The sequence below is a fragment of the Lissotriton helveticus genome, chromosome 9 (assembly GCF_964261635.1).
Source record: "Lissotriton helveticus chromosome 9, aLisHel1.1, whole genome shotgun sequence".
NCBI classification, from domain to species: Eukaryota; Metazoa; Chordata; class Amphibia; order Caudata; family Salamandridae; genus Lissotriton; species Lissotriton helveticus.
The window spans coordinates 884056788-884076452 of record NC_136070.1 but is presented as its reverse complement, the minus strand read 5'-3'; the positions used below and the strand labels follow the sequence as shown (position 1 = coordinate 884076452).

Genomic DNA, 19665 nt, shown 5'->3' with positions numbered 1-19665 from the left:
AGCGTGTGACTCATGTGCGTCCAGACCTGACGCAGCCACTCCATATACTAACTAGACAGTGTGTCCACTTGGACAATTCGTTGTATGTGTCTGTGTATGAGGGTGAAAGGATGGACGTGTGTGCGAGATTCGGTATGTGTGAGAGAGGGGGTGCATGTGTGAGTGGGATGTGTGAGAGCGAGAGGGGCCAGACTGTGCATGAGACTGCGTGTTTACAAGAGAGGGGGCTTGTATCTGGGAGAGGCTGTGTGTTTGAGAGAAAGTGTGTGTGTGAGGGTATGAGCGCGAGAAATTGGTTTTGGGTGTGTGTGAGAAACTATGCCCAGGTGATGGAGGGGTGTGCGTGTATAAGAGAGTATGTGTGAGCGAGAGTCTGTTCATAGTTGTGTATATGCGGGGTGTTGGAGCAGTGCTTGTGAGATACTGTACTGTCAGCTCATTTCATTAATGCCCTGTGTGATCCTGTGCAAAGCTTCTTGGACGTCTCGTTTACCGCGTGTCCAGGATGCTTTTGGGCGCTGAGATGATGCAGTCGTAGTGTGAGTGCTTTAATCATGCCTGGCTGAAATCTATATGGGCAGAGGTGACACCCACTGCATGCCTCAGTGTAAATGTAGCCCACCCACCCCCCTCCCAGGGTCTGCACTTCCCCCTTGTAAAGAAGATGTGGCCTCACACAGAGCCGAGCAGAGCTGCTGAAACAGGAAGAGACCTATCTACGCACACCCGAAAGTCGGGCCACGGTGTAATCCTGTTCTAGCAAGCCGCGGGTATTTAATTCATTATAAATACAATTATGTGAGAATAGTCACTGAGCCCTGCCTCCTCAGAGTCCCATGAGGCCATTTTGTTTTGAGGTGTCTGACATAGTGAACAAATAGCACAGGAGCTCTAATGGTCGATGGTACCCCTCCACTGACAGCTCCAAGTTTCCGCAAACATCGGTCACACTTGTAGATTTCCCACCACCTACAGTTAGGTTTAGGGAGGTGCACCCTGATTGTGCCGTTTTTTCTTGCCTTCTGCCCCCTGATTGTGCCATTTTTCTTGCCTTCTGCCCCCTGATTGTGCCGTTTTTTCTTGCCTTCTGCCCCCTGATTGTGCCGTTTTTCTTGCCTTCTGCCCCGTGATTGTGCCGTTTATTCTTGCCTTCTGCCCCCTTGCTGTGCTTGCTCCCCTGCCCCCTCACTGTGTTTGCTCCCCTGCCCCCTCGCTGTGCCTGCTCCTCTGCCCCCTGGCTGTGCTTGCTCCCCTGCCCCCTGGCTGTGCTTGCTCCCCTGCCCCCTGGCTGTGCTTGCTCCCCTGCCCCCTGGTTCTCCTGCCCCCTGGCTGTGCTTGTTCTCCTGCCCCCTGGCTGTGCTTGCTCTCCTGCCCCCTCGCTGTGCTTGCTCTCCTGTGTGTGTGTGTGTGTGTGTGGCTCTGGGTGTGTATGTGGCTCTGGGTGTGTATTGCTCCCCTGCCCCCTGGTTCTCCTGCCCCCTAGCTGTGCTTGTTCTCCTGACCCCTAGCTGTGCTTGCTCCCCTGCCCCCTGGCTGTGCTTGCTCCCCTGCCCCCTGGCTGTGCTTGCTCCCCTGCCCCCTGGTTCTCCTGCCCCCTCGCTGTGCTTGCTCTCTTGCCCCCTCGCTGTGCTTGCTCTCCTGCCCCCCTCGCTGTGCTTGCTCTCCTGTGTGTGTGTATGTGGCTCTGGGTGTGTATGTGGCTCTGGGTGTGTATTGCTCCCCTGCCCCCTGGCTGTGCTTGCTCCCCTGCCCCCTGGCTGTGCTTGCTCCCCTGCCCCCTGGCTGTGCTTGCTCCCCTGCCCCCTCGCTGTGCTTGTTCTCCTGCCCCCTGGCTGTGCTTGCTCTCCTGCCCCCTGGTTGTGCTTGCTCTCCTGCCCCCTGGTTGTGCTTGCTCTCCTTCCCCCTCGCTGTGCTTGCTCTACAGTGTGTATGTGGCTCTGGGTGTGTATGTGGCTCTGGGTGTGTATGTGGCTCTGGGTGTGTGTGTGTGTGTGTGTGTGTGGCTCTGTGTGTGTGTGTGGCTCTGTGTGTGTGTGTGTGTGGCTCTGGGTGTGTGTGAGGCTCTGGGTGTGTGTGTGGCTCTGTGTGTCTGTAAATGCAATAGGTCATGCATTTGCGAGCGATTAAGCAATTGGCATTGAAAATGACAATGCCATTTATTTAACGCTCAAGCTATTGTCAATGTAAATGACAATGCCATTTATTTATGATTTAAAAAAAAAATGTCATGTGCAATGCCAATAGCTCTACCTTTAATAATGCCGAGACCATTGCATTGTAAATGCTTGTTTTATCTGATCTGCATACGGATCTTACTGCTGTGATGAGATATGGTCAAAGGGGTAATGTCTAACGGCATATACACATAACTATGGAAGTCAGACAGGGATGTATTCTAGCCCCTTTACTTTTTACGTTATATAGTAACAATCTAGAGTTATCTTTGTGCATAGCCTGTAAATATATCCTTATGTAGGGGAACAGTAAATTATTGCGCTCCTCTATGCTGATGACACAGTATTAATGGCGAGTACAGCGTTAGGGCTCCAGTGTCTACTTAACTCTTTTCTTGACTTAATGGCCTCATTGAATTTAAGTATCAATTTTTCCAAATCGTAAACAGTGATACTGGGCCCAAGAGCTAGAAAAATAAAAACACATTTTTGTGATGGAAATGAAATCACAAGGGTGACTACGTTTTCCTATTTAAGGGTTTTGTTAGATGAAAAGGGCACATGGACGTTACAAAGAAAGGCAAAAAGAAATTCCGTGGCCAGAGCTACTGTAGCAGTCATAACTTCGCTAGGAGGTTAGGGGCCAAACCTTTTCAAGCTTTGGTAGCTATTTATAGAGCCAAGTGCATATCTATCGTGTGCTATAGGTCTGATATTTGTGGATATAAGGAGGCAGACGAGAACTACTCAATCAGTCAGTACCACCTTATATTATCCATCAGGAATTGGGGGTCTGTTTTTTTCTCAGACCTGATCAGAATGGCCCTATTTCTGTGCTGAATTAGGATTTGGACCAACCCAGAATTGGAGCTGAACAGTGAAATTGTTCTGGTCTGCTTATCCTTAGATAGAGCAAAAACCATTCCCTGGCTATGTACATAAAGAGCTTAGCTGAGAAGTTAGGGCGCTCTGCCGTATCCAACTCACCTATGGAGCTGGTCAGAGAGAACTTGTCTTGAGTTAAGAAACGATTCCTGTCTGTGGTGCAGGCAGAGAGAGAAGCCAGTGAGCTCCTGAAACCTTCGGTATGGGCTTATATATTACTAAAAACGACTCCACTGATAGAACCCTGCTGCTGATTTGGGAGTCCCTGGCTTTGTTCCTGCTAACTTTGGGCCTAACTGCCTCTGCTGACCTGTAGTCCTCCCGCCGCCGCTCTTCCACCAAAGCGGCCGCCGAGAGGAGGTCTACCTTTCCCAGGGGGCTGAGCGCCGCAAGCCGGCTACGTCATTCCACGCGTCCGGAGGCACCTTAAATCGCGCTCCTCACCCGCGTCGCGGGTACACACGCGGGTCGTGCAGGGCCAAGCCCGGGCAAAGGGTGGGCCGTCTGTGGCCGTCCGGGGCCAGACGAGGCCGGGCTGGGCCACCCCCACAAGAACCTGTACAACGTAGTGACAATACCCACAGGTGAACTGGTCGTTCTGATAACTTTAAAGGTCTAACTTGGTTTACGCATAAATAGTTTGTACTCCGCCAATGCTTTAAACAGGGACCAGATCCTAAAAACATGTCTACACAGGTGGACAAAGGGGGAAAGCCAGGATTTAAACCTACCAGTGGATGTTTTATGGGAACCCTAGATAACTATATCACTCGGGTTACAGCCGCTCTCGACCAGGAGATAGTGGATGTCGAAAAAAAGGCTTTCATCTGAAATATTCTCTAAACGGTCCTCACTGGGCTCAATTCAGCTCTGTATAACCCACGAGAATTGTTTAAGCCAACGTTTAAGTGACTTAGGACTGCCAGATATCAGCATAGGGTCAGACTCACTTAGCAATATCTCCCTGGGGAACAGCACACAGAACACACAGATAGGTAGTGCTATTCATGAGGAAAACGTGCTCTGTAAGAGACCCCCCCCACTAAACCCGCCTGCCCCATAGCTGAACCGATATCCTCAAGTAACATATCCACAGGAAAAAGAAAGCGAGGAGGGGGAGGACAGAAAGGTAAACGTGCTAAGATCCCCAAACAAGTGAACAAAGGGGCCAAACCTCTGGGTGTACAAAACCATAAACATGCTGATACTCCCGTACAGAACAAGAAGAGTTTTCCCCACCTATTAAAAAATGGCCAACCACAGCCGATGAAAAGACCCATAACGTCTGCACAAGGAGATGGTGCACTGATAGGGCAGGTAGAACAGATAGTTAAGTCCCTAATACTCCCTCTCATTGAGAGACTGAAAATTATCAATGAAAATCTAGGCAAACTTCAACAGGCCACTATAGATAACACTAAACTGTTACACTCCTTGGGGGGCGTGGCTTGGCTGCCGAGCGGAATGGCTGCCTGAGTGAGTAGCTCCGCCGATCGAGGTTAATAATCCGCTCAGAAATCCGTACATTACTGCCTCTGGGGCTCGGGTGTCGTGCCCTTAGAGCCTGAAAGACTTCCCCGCCCTAACGGGTGCAGGCTTGGCGATCCAGTGATCCGAGGAGCGGTGGAACCGCCGTCCCGACCTGCCTGCGCTGTGAGGCCTGGGGCAGCGTGTGAAGCCGGGGTCTAGCGTGGGTGCTGGCCGGCCAGAAGTGAGGGGGTACCCGGCTCGGCCCATCCTGTGAGCGCTGCCCGGACTGAAGCCTAGCTGACCTGGCCTGATTACTGGAAAAGGTAACTGGGGACAACGGCGCCGTCGCGCACACCCGCTCTGTGGAAGAAGGCACGGACGCCGGAAGCAGTATCGGTGAGGGTCCGCGCTGCGTGGGACTGACGGCGCTCAGACACAGCGACTGATGCGAGGTGAGCACTCGGCTGGCGCTGGAGGAAAGGTGTGCCCCCGGTAAGCGGATTGCATGAGACAGACCCGCTGAGCGGAACGGGACCCTGTGGAGCCCGATACCATAAGACGTGCCTCTGAGAAACACGCTAGTGCTCGCTAGAATTGGCAGGAAGGCGCGGGCCGCCATTTTGTTCAAAGCCCATTTGCTCGCAGCTGAAGCGGCTTGAGGTGACTTGTGACACTACTCCCCTGTGCTGCGATTGTGGCGACTGCTACCCTGGGGGGATATGCAGCCCTGAGAGCGCTGAGGTCGTTCATCGTTCATTGCAGTGCCAGGGGGTGAAGATACGGCACTTCTCCTACTTAGCACAGGTGCCTGTCCCCTTCGCAAGAAAACGTTGAAGACGCTTGGTGCAGCAGCGGATCAAGCCTATTTACAAGGCAGCGCCTGCCAAAGCCGCACTTGCCCAGGTTGTGAGCGCGGCCATTCTGGACAGTGCTTGGAGACGTGTTGGGTACCGGGCGGCGCTATGGGCAAGCCGGACACGAGACAGCCCAAGATCCCTTTTGAAAAATCTGTCAAGAAACTGTCGAGCAGTGAGACGCCAGATCAGGAGCCTTCGGGAGAACCACGGCCTTTGCTGCCAGCGGACGATATAAAGGCCATGTTCCAGGACCTAAAGTCGAGCCTGCAGGGCATAGATGGGAAAATGGATGCTCTGGCTGCTAGAATGGACAGTATGACGAAATGAATGGACAAGCAAGAAGGAGTGGTCGGGGTGCTAGAAACGTGTGTGGCGGAAACGGAAGAATGCCAAACGGACCTCGACAAGAAGCTGCGCGGGATGGACAAGGTGCTCTCCCTGATCCAAATGAAGAATGAAGATTTGGAAGCGAGATCCAGAAGGAACAACGTACGCGTCACAGGCGTGGCGGAAACGACGGACATTGGAAATATGGAGCGCTACATTGAGCAGATGATGAAAGACTTATTTGGAGAGGAATTATCACCGATGTTTCTGGTGGAGAGGGCACACCGAACGCTAGGTCCAGTGCCCAAGCCGGGTGCTCCACCAAGGACCATCCTGGCACGCATTCTAAATTACAGGGACAGGGACACTATACTACGACTGGCACGAAACATGGCAGACTTACAGTACCAAGGGAACCGGATTGCTATGTACCCTGACTTTACGCTCCAGGTACAGTCAGCCAGGCGAGAATTCATGCCTGCAAAGAAAGTGTTCCAACAGACAGGCACGAAGTACTCCTTGATCTACCCGGCGAAGCTGAGAGTGCAGGGACCGGGTAAGCCTACCTTCTTCACGGACGCCAAGGCGGCGTTGAAATTCGCCAAACAACTTGCTAAGGATCAAAGGGGACAGACCGACACCGACAGGCGTGGGGACACTGACCAGCTAAGTGATGTTGGATAGTATCATATGTTCTGGAATGGGACACTGCTGAGATCCCTGTTCTTCAGCTGGGACATTGTGCATATGCCATTGAGGGTGATGGGGCTCTGAACGTATAAGCGGGGGAGGTGTTGTAATAGATGCTGATTTATCTGGACCTATATCACTAAATACTCGTTGCCCCGCTGGCCTGGGGGCGCGAAGGTCCCTGTAGCGTACAGAGGCAGATTTGCACTCGATCACCCTGTCAAAAGTACAGGGTTAGAAGACAGTCACTTGCGTACCCCGAGGGATGTATCCCAAACTCTGGTTAGGCCTTCTATTGTTATTGGTATTTGGTTTAATTGGGTTACTACTGGGGGGGATGAATGCACGACCTGATTGGGGGGTTGGAGCGGGTGGGGTGGGGGGGACGAAGCTAGGGTCTGTTTGGTTTACGTTGTTATTACAAAAAAGCTATGTGTTAATCGTGTCACTTGAGATATTATGCTTGATAGTCACTGACACGGTAGTACTTAATTGTGAGCATTGGAGCTATGGCGCTGCTGCTTCGAGAGCACTGCCGTACCAAGTACACCTCCATTTTTTTGCTTCGCTATGGCTGCTAGAGAATGCTTGACAACTGATGCGAATACTCTCTTAGATGGGGAGCCCAAATTGCCGTCCATAGTGTGCCTGTCCTGGAACGTGAGGGGGATGAATGATAGAAGGAAGGCGAGATTGGTTCATGCCTACTTGTCACAGAAAAACGTAGATATTTGCATGCTTCAAGAAACACATCTCAGTTCCAATGCTGCATTGCAACTCAAACACTCTAGATGGGGAGAAGTGGTACATGCTCCATTCTCAAATTATGCCCTGGGAGTAGCAATATTGATCCGCCGAGGCCTACACTGGATGACACAACGGGTGCTGAGAGATGAGGATGGTAGATACGCTTTGATTTTGGGCTTGTTGTGTGGAGTGCAGATATTGCTGGTAAATGTCTATGGCCCGAATGATGATAACCCTGCCTTCTATGAGAAACTATGGGAAAAGATGCGTACGTTTGGTGATGCAGCGATATTATGGGCGGGCGATTTCAATGTAGTGCTGTCTGACACAGCTGATCGACAGGGCGCTGCCCGGGAACACCACCCAAGAGCAGCGGAGACGCTGGGAGGCATTATCCTGGAGGCGTCCCTGATAGATTCTTGGAGGCAGTTGCACCCCCATGCGCGGGAGGGCACTTGCATTACAGCCCATAGGGCCGCCTGGTCGAGACTGGACTACTGGTTGCTGTCCAGAGACCTGCATACGTCGGTGATGGCAGTGGGGCATCTCCCGAGATCGCTGTCGGACCATGCTCCGGTGGTACTGACAATGGCCGCACCTGCGCAATACGCTCAGCCATTTAGCTGGCGGTTTCCGTCGCAAGCCCTCCTGGATCTGGTCTTCAAGGAAGAGTTGAGACTCAAATTGGAGGAATTTTTTGAGTTTAATGAGGGTACGGTGGAATCGCCTGGTACGCTGTGGGAGGTGTGCAAGGTGGTAACCAGAGGGCACTGCATGGCACTGAAAACGGGAGTGTTGAGATCCATCAGAAACTCACTTGATGCGCTGGAGAAAGAACTAGCGGCCCTAGAGGCTGAACTCACTAGATTGCCTACTGCCAAAACCCAGGCGGCGTTCAGGGCGAAACTCACTCAGTATCAGGAGGAGGCGGACAGAGAGGTGAAGTTCTTAAATAAATACGCTCAGGCGCGGAGATATGGAGAGGGGGATCGCCCGGGCAGGACGCTGGCTGCGATGCTTCGTAAGCCAAGAGGTGCAGAATGTGTTTTGGAACTCACGGATGTAACTGGTGAAGCTGTCAGGGCCCCAAAAGATATCTTACACGCTATGGCGGACTATTATGAGGAACTGTACACCTCTAAAATACAGCCGGGGGACGACATGATAACGGAATACCTGGACACAATTGCATTGGCGTGGTTTAACAACGGGGCGCGAGAATATATGGACCTGCCGATCACGCAGGATGATATCGGGACAGTGATAGCTGGACTGCCATCGGGTAAAGCGCCGGGTTTGGATGGTCTCACAGCGTCCTTTTACAAGGAATACGCTGATATCCTGATCCCCAGGTTGCATAAGATGTACATGGAAGCGATTGAAACTGGGATCCTTCCCCCATCGCTCCGTGAAGCCATGATCATCACGCTTTTGAAACCAGACAAAGATCCCACGAGCCCCGATTCATACAGGCCGCTATCGCTGATAAATTTAGACGCCAAGATCTACGCTAAGCTGTTGGCAGAGCGTTTAAAACCGATGCTGCCCCAAATTGCGCTATCGGATCAGTCGGGCTTCGTGACGGGTAGGTCGACCTCACAAAATCTGCGCACTCTATTTGGTCTGCTCCACTACTTAGACCCTAGGGTTCAAGCGACAGCTGCCTTGCTAGACGCCACTAAGGCGTTCGACTCCCTCGAATGGAAATTTTTGCAAACATTATTCACAAGAATGGGCTTCAGCGTGCTTTTTATTCGGAAAATTTGCGTTCTGTACAACTGCCCTACGGCGAGAGTGAAGGTAAATGGTCAGATTTCGCATGCGATAAATATCTCTAGGGGAACCAGGCAAGGCTGCCCCCTATCACCACTGCTTTTCGCCATCGCTACGGAACCCCTTGCGGCGCGCCTGCGGCAACATCATACCCAGCGTAGCATAGGTTTCACCTCCAGAGGGCTCCTGGTGTCCCTATATGCCGATGACGTGACAATCTTTGTGCAGAACCCGGCCGATAATTTCGACCCCGTCATGCGGGAACTAGTGAGATACAGAGGATTGACGGGCGTTACCATTAACTGGTCTAAGTCTACGATACTGCCGTTGACGGACGGTACGGTAAAATGCAATACTGAATTCCCTATAACCTGGGTGACAGAAGAGGTGAAATATCTGGGGATACACATCAGCCGCTCGATACAAGACCTATGGCTATTGAATTATGGAAAGGCAATGGACTGGCTCGAAACAAAAGTGAAAAAGTGGGTCACCTTGCCGCTGTCGTTGACAGGTAGGATAGCCATAACTAAAATGGTTGTACTACCGAAATTCTTATATTTATTTGCCAACATACCTCTGCCACTCACCGTATCCTTTTTTAAACGCCTGCGCTCCGCGATTTTGGCCTTAGTGTGGGCGGGCAAACAGCCCAGAATCCAATGGAAGGTATTGGCACTACCCTTTAAACAGGGTGGACTGGCGGCCCCAGACTTTGAGCTATACGCGTACTGTGCCCAGGCACAGTACCTGCATTATTGGCATCACCCGATCCCGTACCAACCTCATGTGGCTATCGAGACAGACGTGTCGGGGCCCACCCCGTTGGCCACGACGGTCTACCATAAATACAAACGCTCGCCGGAGGATGTGAACACAGTTGAAACAACACGGTGGGCTTGGCTAAACATAGCGAAACGAGCGGGCGTGGCTGAATTATATGCTCCGTCGATGCCGCTAGGTGGTAATCCGTTACTGAGTCCCTTGCAAGATGCGGCGATAACTGAAAGGGCACGTAAAAGTGGGTTATTGGTCGCTAGTGATCTATACCCGGATGACACTTTTGTGGAATTGGGAGGCATCTGCAGTTCAGACGTCCCTACGGCATCTGAGCTACTCCTGTATTATCAACTCAGGGCGGCGTGTAAAGCCAGATACCCGATGTTCCCGATGGTGCCACCAACTATATCAGCGTTGGAAAACGTCTTGGCGAATAAATCTCCAAATAAATTGATCACCAGGATCTACAGAGTAACACAAGAGACAGCACCGTGGGTACGGCCCGACTCAAAGACTCAGTGGGAGGTAGACTTAGGTCTCGACATAACGGACAAACAGTGGACGTTCAGCTGCACTCAGCTGGAGAACCTGTCTCCAAATTACAGGCTGAGACTGATCCACTTTAATTTTTTGCATCGGCTGTACCGCACACCGGCACAGCTCTTCAAACTGGGGTTGATAGCTGACTCTCGCTGCTGGCGTTGTGGCGTCATGGAGGCGGATTTCTTTCATCTAACCTGGACATGCACTCCTATACAGCGATACTGGGCTGAGGTGTTCTCTACGTTGGGACGGATCCTGGGAGAGCAGTTACCCCCGGACCCCTTGATGGCACTATTGGGAATGGTGGCCGCTATACCCTGTACCTTTAGGAAATTGATCGCTATGTTGCTGCTACTGGCGAAAAGACAAATTGCACTACATTGGAAGCGGGAGGTCGCTCCTGGGGTGACTGGGTGGTTGAGCTCGGCATTATACTGTCGGGATCAACTGACTACTTACTGGGAACTATTACCACCACGATCAAGACCTGCTGATATTTGGCAGCCCCTGACGACCTTGCTGGCTGGCACCGTGTCGGATGAGTGAGGAAAGAACGTGTGGGGATGCGAGAGTTGTGCGTTTTGTATGGCAGGAATGCGAGGGCCTGGTTGCAGAGGAGATGTGACTTGAATCGCTACCAAAGGGGTGTTGTGCTTGTAAGGGCGTACGTACAAACCCCGCATCTGAGATTGACAGAGTGGTTGAACTGCCTGAGGTGGGCTACATGACTCCCCACTGCCCCCTCTCCCCCTTGCCCCCCACCCTCTTTCTCCCCGTTCTACTGGATGGTAACTTGAGGGCCCACACCGGAGTTGGTGACACGTGACCCACTGGGTAGACAAGATGGACATGATAACACACATGAGCTTTAGGTTTAGTTTCAACTGTTTGTTTTCTGTTTTACTTTTATAGCTATTTCACACGCAAACTGTTGTAGATTGTATGCAAGAATACAAGACATATGGCCGCGAGACGGGGTCTCATGGTACTTTTTGATGCTGCCTGCCTCCGGGTTGTTGGCTAAATAGCGGTGTGCTACCTTGCAAATCTAAATAAAAGTCTTTACCCAAAAAAAAAAAACTGTTACACTCCTTAACAGACAATAAGAAGGCGGGAGGACTTACTCCACATACAAGTGAACGGCTAGTTTTTGATAAACCCTCTTCATCAATTCTACGTGAACCTGTATTCTCAACAGCTAAAGGGTCCTCGTTTAATAGCGATAACAGATCAACGGATTTAAAGGCCAGACCCCTGGGCATGGAGGGAAGCCAGAGCCGTGTGGGGGCTCATCAGACACATCAGGAAGATGGCATACAACCAGCCCCACTGGCGACTGGACCTATTCAATCCAATAAGCCGGCCCAGGGTATAGGTAATCGATCTACTCTAGATCTGCACTCACAAAGCACCCCGCTAGTGATAATCCTGGCTAACGTCCCCCCTCTCCGCTAAGGGGAAAGAGAGGATTTTCCCCAACTTAAAAACAAGGTCACATACTGGCTTTCTCGAAACATCGCCGGTGGCCACATGGTAGCACACAATATTATTATGGCTCGTCGAGTCGCATGGCTGGGACACTCTAGGAAGAATAGAGAAGGTGACTGTATAGTCATAAATTTTAATAGCCCGACACCAGTAGCTAGGATACTCCAGGATGTAGAGAGAGGTACCTCGTTGGGGGGACAGGGTATTGAAATATTGCCCCTCGGGTTTTTCTATAGACCAGGACATCAGGGCGCTTCCAGCATCCAAAATCTTATGAATAGGACATATGTCAACAATCCATATTATCCAAGGGGACTAGGAGGGTGGCACACACTACCCATGAATTCAAACGGAGTTAAGATGAGAGGCGGCCCAGGAGATATCTCAGATGTTGAGGTTACGAATAGATTTAATCAACGACTGCCATTGACTGGGTGGTAATCCGTCTAGCTACCCCGCCCCCCCAGGAAGGCTTCAACACCTTGCCTACATATCCTTTATCTCGGGTCAGCTCGGCGAACGGCTATAATAACTCTGTTGTAGCCATCTCTAATAACATTGTCCCGTCAGTAGACGAAGGACCCTGCGAGGTTAACCACTTTGGAACACCAAAACCTGACCCTATTAGAAAATGCGTCCAGGTCACCATAGAGGATAACCCAGCGTTTAATGTCGTCTCATGGAATGTTGCGAGATTAGCAGGAAAGACTTCAGACCCCCTGTGGGTGCAGTTTGTCTCCAAGAGACATGGGTTACCAACTGTAATAACATCTCACTGGAAGGCTATAAATCATTCTGTGTTCCAGCCATAAGATCAAATAGCGGCCGCGCCTCGGGAGGACTAGCCATCTTTACCTCCCTGGCTTTAAGATGTAGTATAAGGGTCTTCACCTCAGTCAATAGAAACATTCAGGCTGTTATCTTGGGGAAAAAAGATAACAGCCTGTGCATGATAAATTTTTATAACGCAAGTAATCAGGGCGAGGGATGTAGGATCACAGAATTAGACGACTTTATTACCCAGTGCCGCGGACCAACAAGAAGAAACCTGCTACTTGCAGGAGACTTCAACGTACACCTTTGTGGAGACCCTATGGTAACCACTCTTGCGACCATGGGTTGCCACATGATAACGGGCCTACACTTCGAACACACTAAACAAGGAAATGCGTTGAATTGTATGCTGGATGAGCAGGATCTCTCATTCACTATGAGTATTGCACCACCACTATATATACAGAAGGAACCCACCTATAAGGGCAGAAGTGTCCGGACTTTCATAGATTTTATTTTAGTCTCTAGATCCAACTTGAGTCTCCTCTTGGCTTTCTGTATACCACCAAGTGCACACAGTGATCACAACCCTGTTTGTGTGCCGCTAGGAGGGAATTTTATGAAATTAAAAGATAAAGTTGTAGGCGGAAATACGCTGCTAGCTATAAATGGAGGGCGACGTATCAAATGGAACAAGGTTAATCCGCCTGATTTTCTTGACAGACTCAAAAAAGATTGCGCTGCTGAGTTCTTAACCTGCACCAGCACTGAACCAGTAGGTGAAGGGGTTTTAAACGCTTTTGAAACCATAGCCCGCCGTGTAGGAAAGATGTTACAGGTACCGGGGGGGAAAAATTCTTCTGATGTCCCCAAATGGTTCTGTCACAAATGCTCTAAAGAAGCCGGAGACCTGAAGACGGCCCTCAAAACACTTCCCAGGGACAGATCCCTGATTCGCACCCAGCGATTAATCTACAAAAGTGTGCTGGTGCAAAGGAAAAAGGAGTTGAAAATTGAGCTCTGGAAGGAGCTATTAGATCCTGTGACCCTGGGAAGTTCCTCAAGATTCTGGTCCACAATTAACCGATCACCCCTCTTAACATCAGGGGATAAAGAATTGGGGTCAAACATCATGAAGGAAGATTGGGTGCACCACTTTGCCACTATTTTTAAGGACAGTGTCACACGCCCAGTTCACCCAATACAGGAGCAGGGGACGGCCCCTATGGTGTTTACTGTTGGGGAATTGAGGGAGGGAATCAATAATCTCTCAAACAAGAAGGCCCCCGGACCAGATGGCATCCCCCAGATCTATTTAAATCTTGCACCCCATTTTGGGCCCCAATTCTGACAGCAGTGGGAAACGCTGCAGCGGCTAAAGGTTGTCCATCATCCTGGGGATTATCCACAATTGTACCCGTATTCAAGAAGGGAGACCGCAATAGTACACTAAATTATAGACCAATTTCCCTAATTGACTCTATTGTAAAAGTTTGGGGGGCGCCATACTTAAGAGGCTGACAACCTGGGCGGAGGAGAAAGCGATAATCTCCGACATACAGTACGGGTTCCGCGCAGGGCACTCAACCATGGCGCAATGCCTAAACCTTTATTTGATCTTGGGCAAGTACACCCTCTCACACCCTGGCACAATCTACATGACCTTCATGGATCTTTCCTCGGCTTTTGACTGTGTGGACCGGGGAATGTTGTGGAAATCCATGGAGGCCATGGGGGTAGAACAACAGCTGGTAAACTTTTTAAAAGACCTACATAGAGACACAAAGGCAAACGTAAGATACTCCATGGACCTAAAGGTATCTAGAAATTTTAGGACTGGTAGGGGGGGTCAGGCAGGGGTGTATCCTGGCCCATTTTATTTTTAATCTTTACATAAATGACCTTGAGCACATATTAGTTGATACAGGGCCAGATTACCCCTATGTGGGCCATCGGGGACTGCCCATCCTGCTGTATGCGGTCGACGCCGTCCTCATAGCCCGCACACCGAAAGGGCTACAATCTTTACTTGACTATAAATAACACTAAATCTTACGTTATGCTGGTGGGGAAAGGAGCTTAAAAACAGTACCCCTTTATGGTAAATGGCACCAGGGTGCCTCTGTGTACCTCTTTTTCTTATCTTGGTGTTCACCTGGATCATCAGTTGAACTGGGCCCCTCTCCTAAATAAAAAAAGGGGGGAGGTTATAAAGGGCAAACGCAGCGCTCTTTGACTTTGCTGCGAGAAAGGGCAACAGACCAGTGGGGGCGATGTTGAAGGTTTATCGCGCAAAGAGTGTCTCGATAGCCAGCTATGGAACTGAACTATGGGGCTACAGTAACTTAGAGGGCCTCCAGGTGGTCGAAAATAAATTCCTAAAACAGCTGCTATGTGTCCCACAGGGGACACCGAATATGTCTGTGCATGAAGAGACTGGTATGCCTTTTATCAGTGACACCCTGTACAGGCTCCCTCTCATCTTCTGGCTACAATGTTGGCTCAACAAACAGCTTGGTTTAACCCATAGTCTCTTAAAAGAGACATTGAGCCTTGATTGTATGACCAAGATTCCCTGGATGAAATATCTTAAAACTAGTTTTGGGAAGGAAGGGCGCTTGGACCTGTTTTTAAATCCGGAAGGAATTAACAGGAACGATGTAGCATTCATAAAACAGTCCTTCATTACACGAAAATTGATGGACAGGCAGGAAAAGGACCTGTTGAAGCCCAATGTGCGCCTCCATATAATGCTTAAAACCTCACCATACTTACTTTTGCCACTATCAGCACATGAGCGCTTTTTATTAACCAGGTTTAGGTTTAATTTATTTCATTTTTTAATTGCAGTCCCGAAGGGGTGTCATAGAGGGACCGTGTTAGCACCCTGTGGCTGCGACAATCTGTCTCCACAGGATTTGCTACACTTCATGTTTTTTTGTAAATACTATGAATTCCCTAGGGCTTTTTATCTTAAACCTATTTTAAAAAGATTGCCACTTGTACAAGCCCACCCCGCCCTACTATACTTAATCGGAATGTTTACCCCATGTGATCGGCTTTTTAAAAAGTTCACTGAAGTACAGAAAATGTTTGGATACTTTTCAAGTAAACCTCCGAGAGTTGTTTCTTTTTAATATGTGACAGATGGACTTTAATGCTATGAAATATTTGTCCCATCCATTGTAATTTAACGTGTCTTTTCGCTTTTTTAACCTAATGCTTGAAATATATTCTGTTTTATGCACTTTTATGGTTTTTATATGAAAAAAACCTGAATAAAGTACTTTTGAATTGAAATTAAATAACAAATCCCTATCACCGCTTCCTCCTGACGAGATTCAGGGTCCTTAATATGTTATATTCTGTGCTGGTGGAATCTCAAGGGTAGTGTAAGGAGAAAGACTTGGGCCCCTGCTCCTGTGACAATTTCTCCACTCAAGATTGTTTGCATTTTATGATGTTTTGTGACTATTATCATTGCATCTGCAAATGTTTTATATTACGTTTATTAAAAGATAAAGACTTCATGCAAGTTAGACCTCCACTAACATATTTGCAGATGCTGAATTATTCATTGAAAGGTTTCAACATTGCTAGTTTCTTAGTTGCGGCTGTCAGGAAAAAGAAAAAACTGCTTCTCAGTTAATGTGCACATCTGATTGCTAAGCAGTAACGTTTGGAAAAAAATGTTCTTGATATTTTGCGATATATATTTTTTTCAATTGTGATGATCTGGGGTAAGACTTTTTAGATATTTATCTTCACAATGTTTTCATTAAAATTTATTGTATGTGCTTTTATCGTTTTAGTTAACTGAATAAAGTATTGTGACTGACTGACCGGAATATACATATGATTGCACTTTTTGAAGCACTATTGCACTTTTCTCTATTTAATGTATTTACGTATGATTGGAACTGTAAAGCATTGTGTATAATTAAGTATCACTCTTGCACCTTCAATTGCTCTTTACACATGCTCTAGGCTAGGACCTACATTATGGATTAAGAGTAGAGGCAGCTGAGCACAGATACATTGTTTTTAAGCTGGGTTTATTGAATCGTATGCACTTTATAGTTTCTTACAAAAAGCTCTAAGGAGTTTCCTTTTGTCAAGACATCAGTGAATTACTGACAGCATTTTGTGTTTTAAATAAGGTGTTAGAAGCATTAAGAACGCTTATTTTATATAATATGGACCTTAGTATACGTTGCTGTTGCACTGTGTATAACCGCTTAACCGTAGCAGCAATTCTGCCGCGGTGCGGCCGTTTAGCGGAGTGGGCGGGGCCGCGTCGGCCAACGGACGTGCGCAGCACTACGTTGGTAGTGCTCGCAACAGCCGTTGGCCGACGAACGCAGCGAAGGGGATAATCTATGATGAAGTTCAGATTGCTGCCACGGCTACATTGTTATGATCTGTATAAAAACTGTTTTCTGTCCTAGTATTATAAATAAATTGGTGTACCTTTGTTTGTCTGCTCACTAGAAATAAAATTAAAAAAGAAAATTAATAATGCTCCAAAACTAATTGTCTTGCCCTTATAGGATTAACACTCTAATACTTACCAATATATCTGTCTTTAAATTGATGTGTATTTGTCCACTGCATGCTAGGCAACATGCACGAGAGTCCTGGGCTTTAAACGGACAGGCACCGTCCGTTACTGAGTACCTGCACTTCTTTAATTTGAAAGAGAGAGTAGTTGTACTTCTTAGCACTACTGTGATACATTTAACAGAAGAAAACTGGCACGTCTCAGGAGCAAATGGGTACTCTTAATAGTAAGTACCTGTTCTTTTTTATTTCCATTTAAGCCACTGCAAGAGTCAATTCCACATCATGCCTCCATCAGTTTTACAGAACATGAAGTGTGCCGAAGCCATCATGTGTGCTGATCTGTATTACAAATACTCACAATGAATGTGAACCCGAATTTGCTTTCGAGTATTAACTAAGGCAGTTTTCTTGGCAGCCAAGGTCCAGGAGGAGATCGACAATGTGATTGGTGAGAACCGTACTCCAACCTTTGAAGACAGAGGGAAGATGCCGTACACAAAAGCTGTGATTGCCGAGATCCAGCGATGCAGTGATACTCTTCCAATGGGAGCCGCTCACGCTGTGACACGTGATACTCCATTTAGGGAGTTTGTCTTACCTAAGGTACCTGTCACTTTTATGTATATGTAAAATCTCCTCCCACTCTGCAAAAGCTCGCTTAGGATAATAACAACACATGATCCTTGATTTATTGGCAATCAAGAAAATGTTTACTTTTTGGTTTCAAATCCATCTCTAAATTAGCTTCAAACATAAGCCAAATGTATTTGTCCTGTTTCCTGCATTTTTTGTTGAAGTGGTTACATAATAAAAGCAGAGCATCAAATAGGTAAGTCAGCCAGGCAAACTCAATTTTCAATAATCCTTGATCGAATGGAAAAATAAATCTTACTTAGAACTACAGGGTCTCTTATTAACAGAGTGACAGAGGTCATCTTCATTTATTATTACCACTATTCTACCACTAACCGACTACTGAAACTATGTATTGATTCTAATAATTCCTGGCATGCGACCAAGCACCTCCAATTGGTTGGATTTTTCTGCACAAAAACTTTCTTATATGTCATGTGAAATAATATTCCTTACACCAATTTTTGAACACAATCACATTGTAAAGAAGCAACGAATTCAGAAATGCAAATAACATATTGCTGATTTTTATTTAATCCCTCTTAATATAGAAAGAAATATATTTCACAGTAATTTTCCTCAATTGATTCCTGATTGAAGTTGTAAGCTGCTTTATTATGATGGTCTACAATATAGATTCACCTGACTATGGCAAGTTTTCTTTATAGTTTCGAGATATAGCACTCCGAACACAGGGCCATATTATCAAGAAAGGGCGATACATTATCGCCGCTTTTATCGTCAGGAAACTGCCGCTAACGCGGCTATAATGGGCTTGATAATATGTCCTTGTGAATTCCCATAGCAGCCCAGGTTAACACCAGAACCTGGGCTGCTATGGGAATGCACACTGCTTTGGCTTATCTTTTGTGTATGTTTGAAATTCCATAGCCTAATTCTGTTTCTACCATCAAAAAATTATTTTTGTTTCGGTGCATTGTGGAAACTTTTTCCCTGACATTGTCATCTGACCTTTTTTCTTGTCCATAGCTCACCCATTTATTCATCCATGCATACATGTGGTAGATCTTTTTACACACAAATAATTCAAAAGGAGAGACCCCTGTTGCAACACGAGGAGTAGTATAATCAAACCAAAGCATACTTTTCACTGAATTAGCAATTTCCCATTCAATGCACTCCCCAACACTGTGTACATTTTCTCAGCAAGACCATTCATTTTGGGCTGGTATAAAGAACTCTCAAGATGCTTTATGCCACTCACACCCAAGAGCATTTTCAACTCTTCTGGAACAAACTGGACCCCATTGTTCGAGACCAATGTAGCCGGAAATCCCTCCTTCAAAAAGACTTCTTTCATAAATTCCATAACTACTTTAGATGTCTCCTCACCTACAAACCTCAGTTCAAGCAATTTACTGTAGTAATTCATCATGACTGGGGAAAATCCAGAGGTGCTGGCTAATCAGTAGAATGGTCCTATGATGTCAATGCCTATTTTTTACAGCCTACTCCACAGTTCTTCCCACAGGGAAATGTCAATCGTCCCTCTTTTTTCCATTCAAATTGGAATTTACCCTGTTATAATTTCTTTGAGCCCCTTTGTGGTATGGAGGATGTAGAATGACTCGCTCAAGAGAAGCAAGCAAAGGGTGGCTGTAAGAGTCCTGAGAGTACTAGCGTTGACCCCAACCATACGCAGGTTAATCACCAAAGGGCTCTAAATAAAAATTCCCCTCCAACTGGGTAATAAGTGGTTCCCAACCCACTGAAAGGGGCAAAAAGAAAAGTCCAACTTCTAGCCCTATCAGTATCAATCTCAATTCATATTTGAACAATAATGCAGATAGGAAAAAAATCTCTAACTTACAGTTCCTCTCTTGGAACTTAGCAGGACTCCATTCTAAAACTAGTTTACCGGATTGGATAAAGCTAGTAAATGATTTTTCAATCCTTTGTTTTCAGGAAACTTGGGCGATCTCTCCTACCCACCTTCAAGG

The 19665-nt window shown here is 47.6% G+C and overlaps 1 protein-coding gene across 1 annotated transcript in view; it reads left to right on the top strand.

The window, feature by feature from the left end:
• LOC144781954 (cytochrome P450 2A13-like) overlaps positions 1-19665 on the top strand; it is a 609250-nt gene that overhangs the window by 489082 nt on the left and 100503 nt on the right. Inside the window, exon 7 of the mRNA XM_078661044.1 lies at positions 17487-17674. Within this exon, the coding sequence (XP_078517170.1) occupies positions 17487-17674 (188 nt within the window). The remainder of the gene's footprint in view (positions 1-17486; positions 17675-19665) is intronic.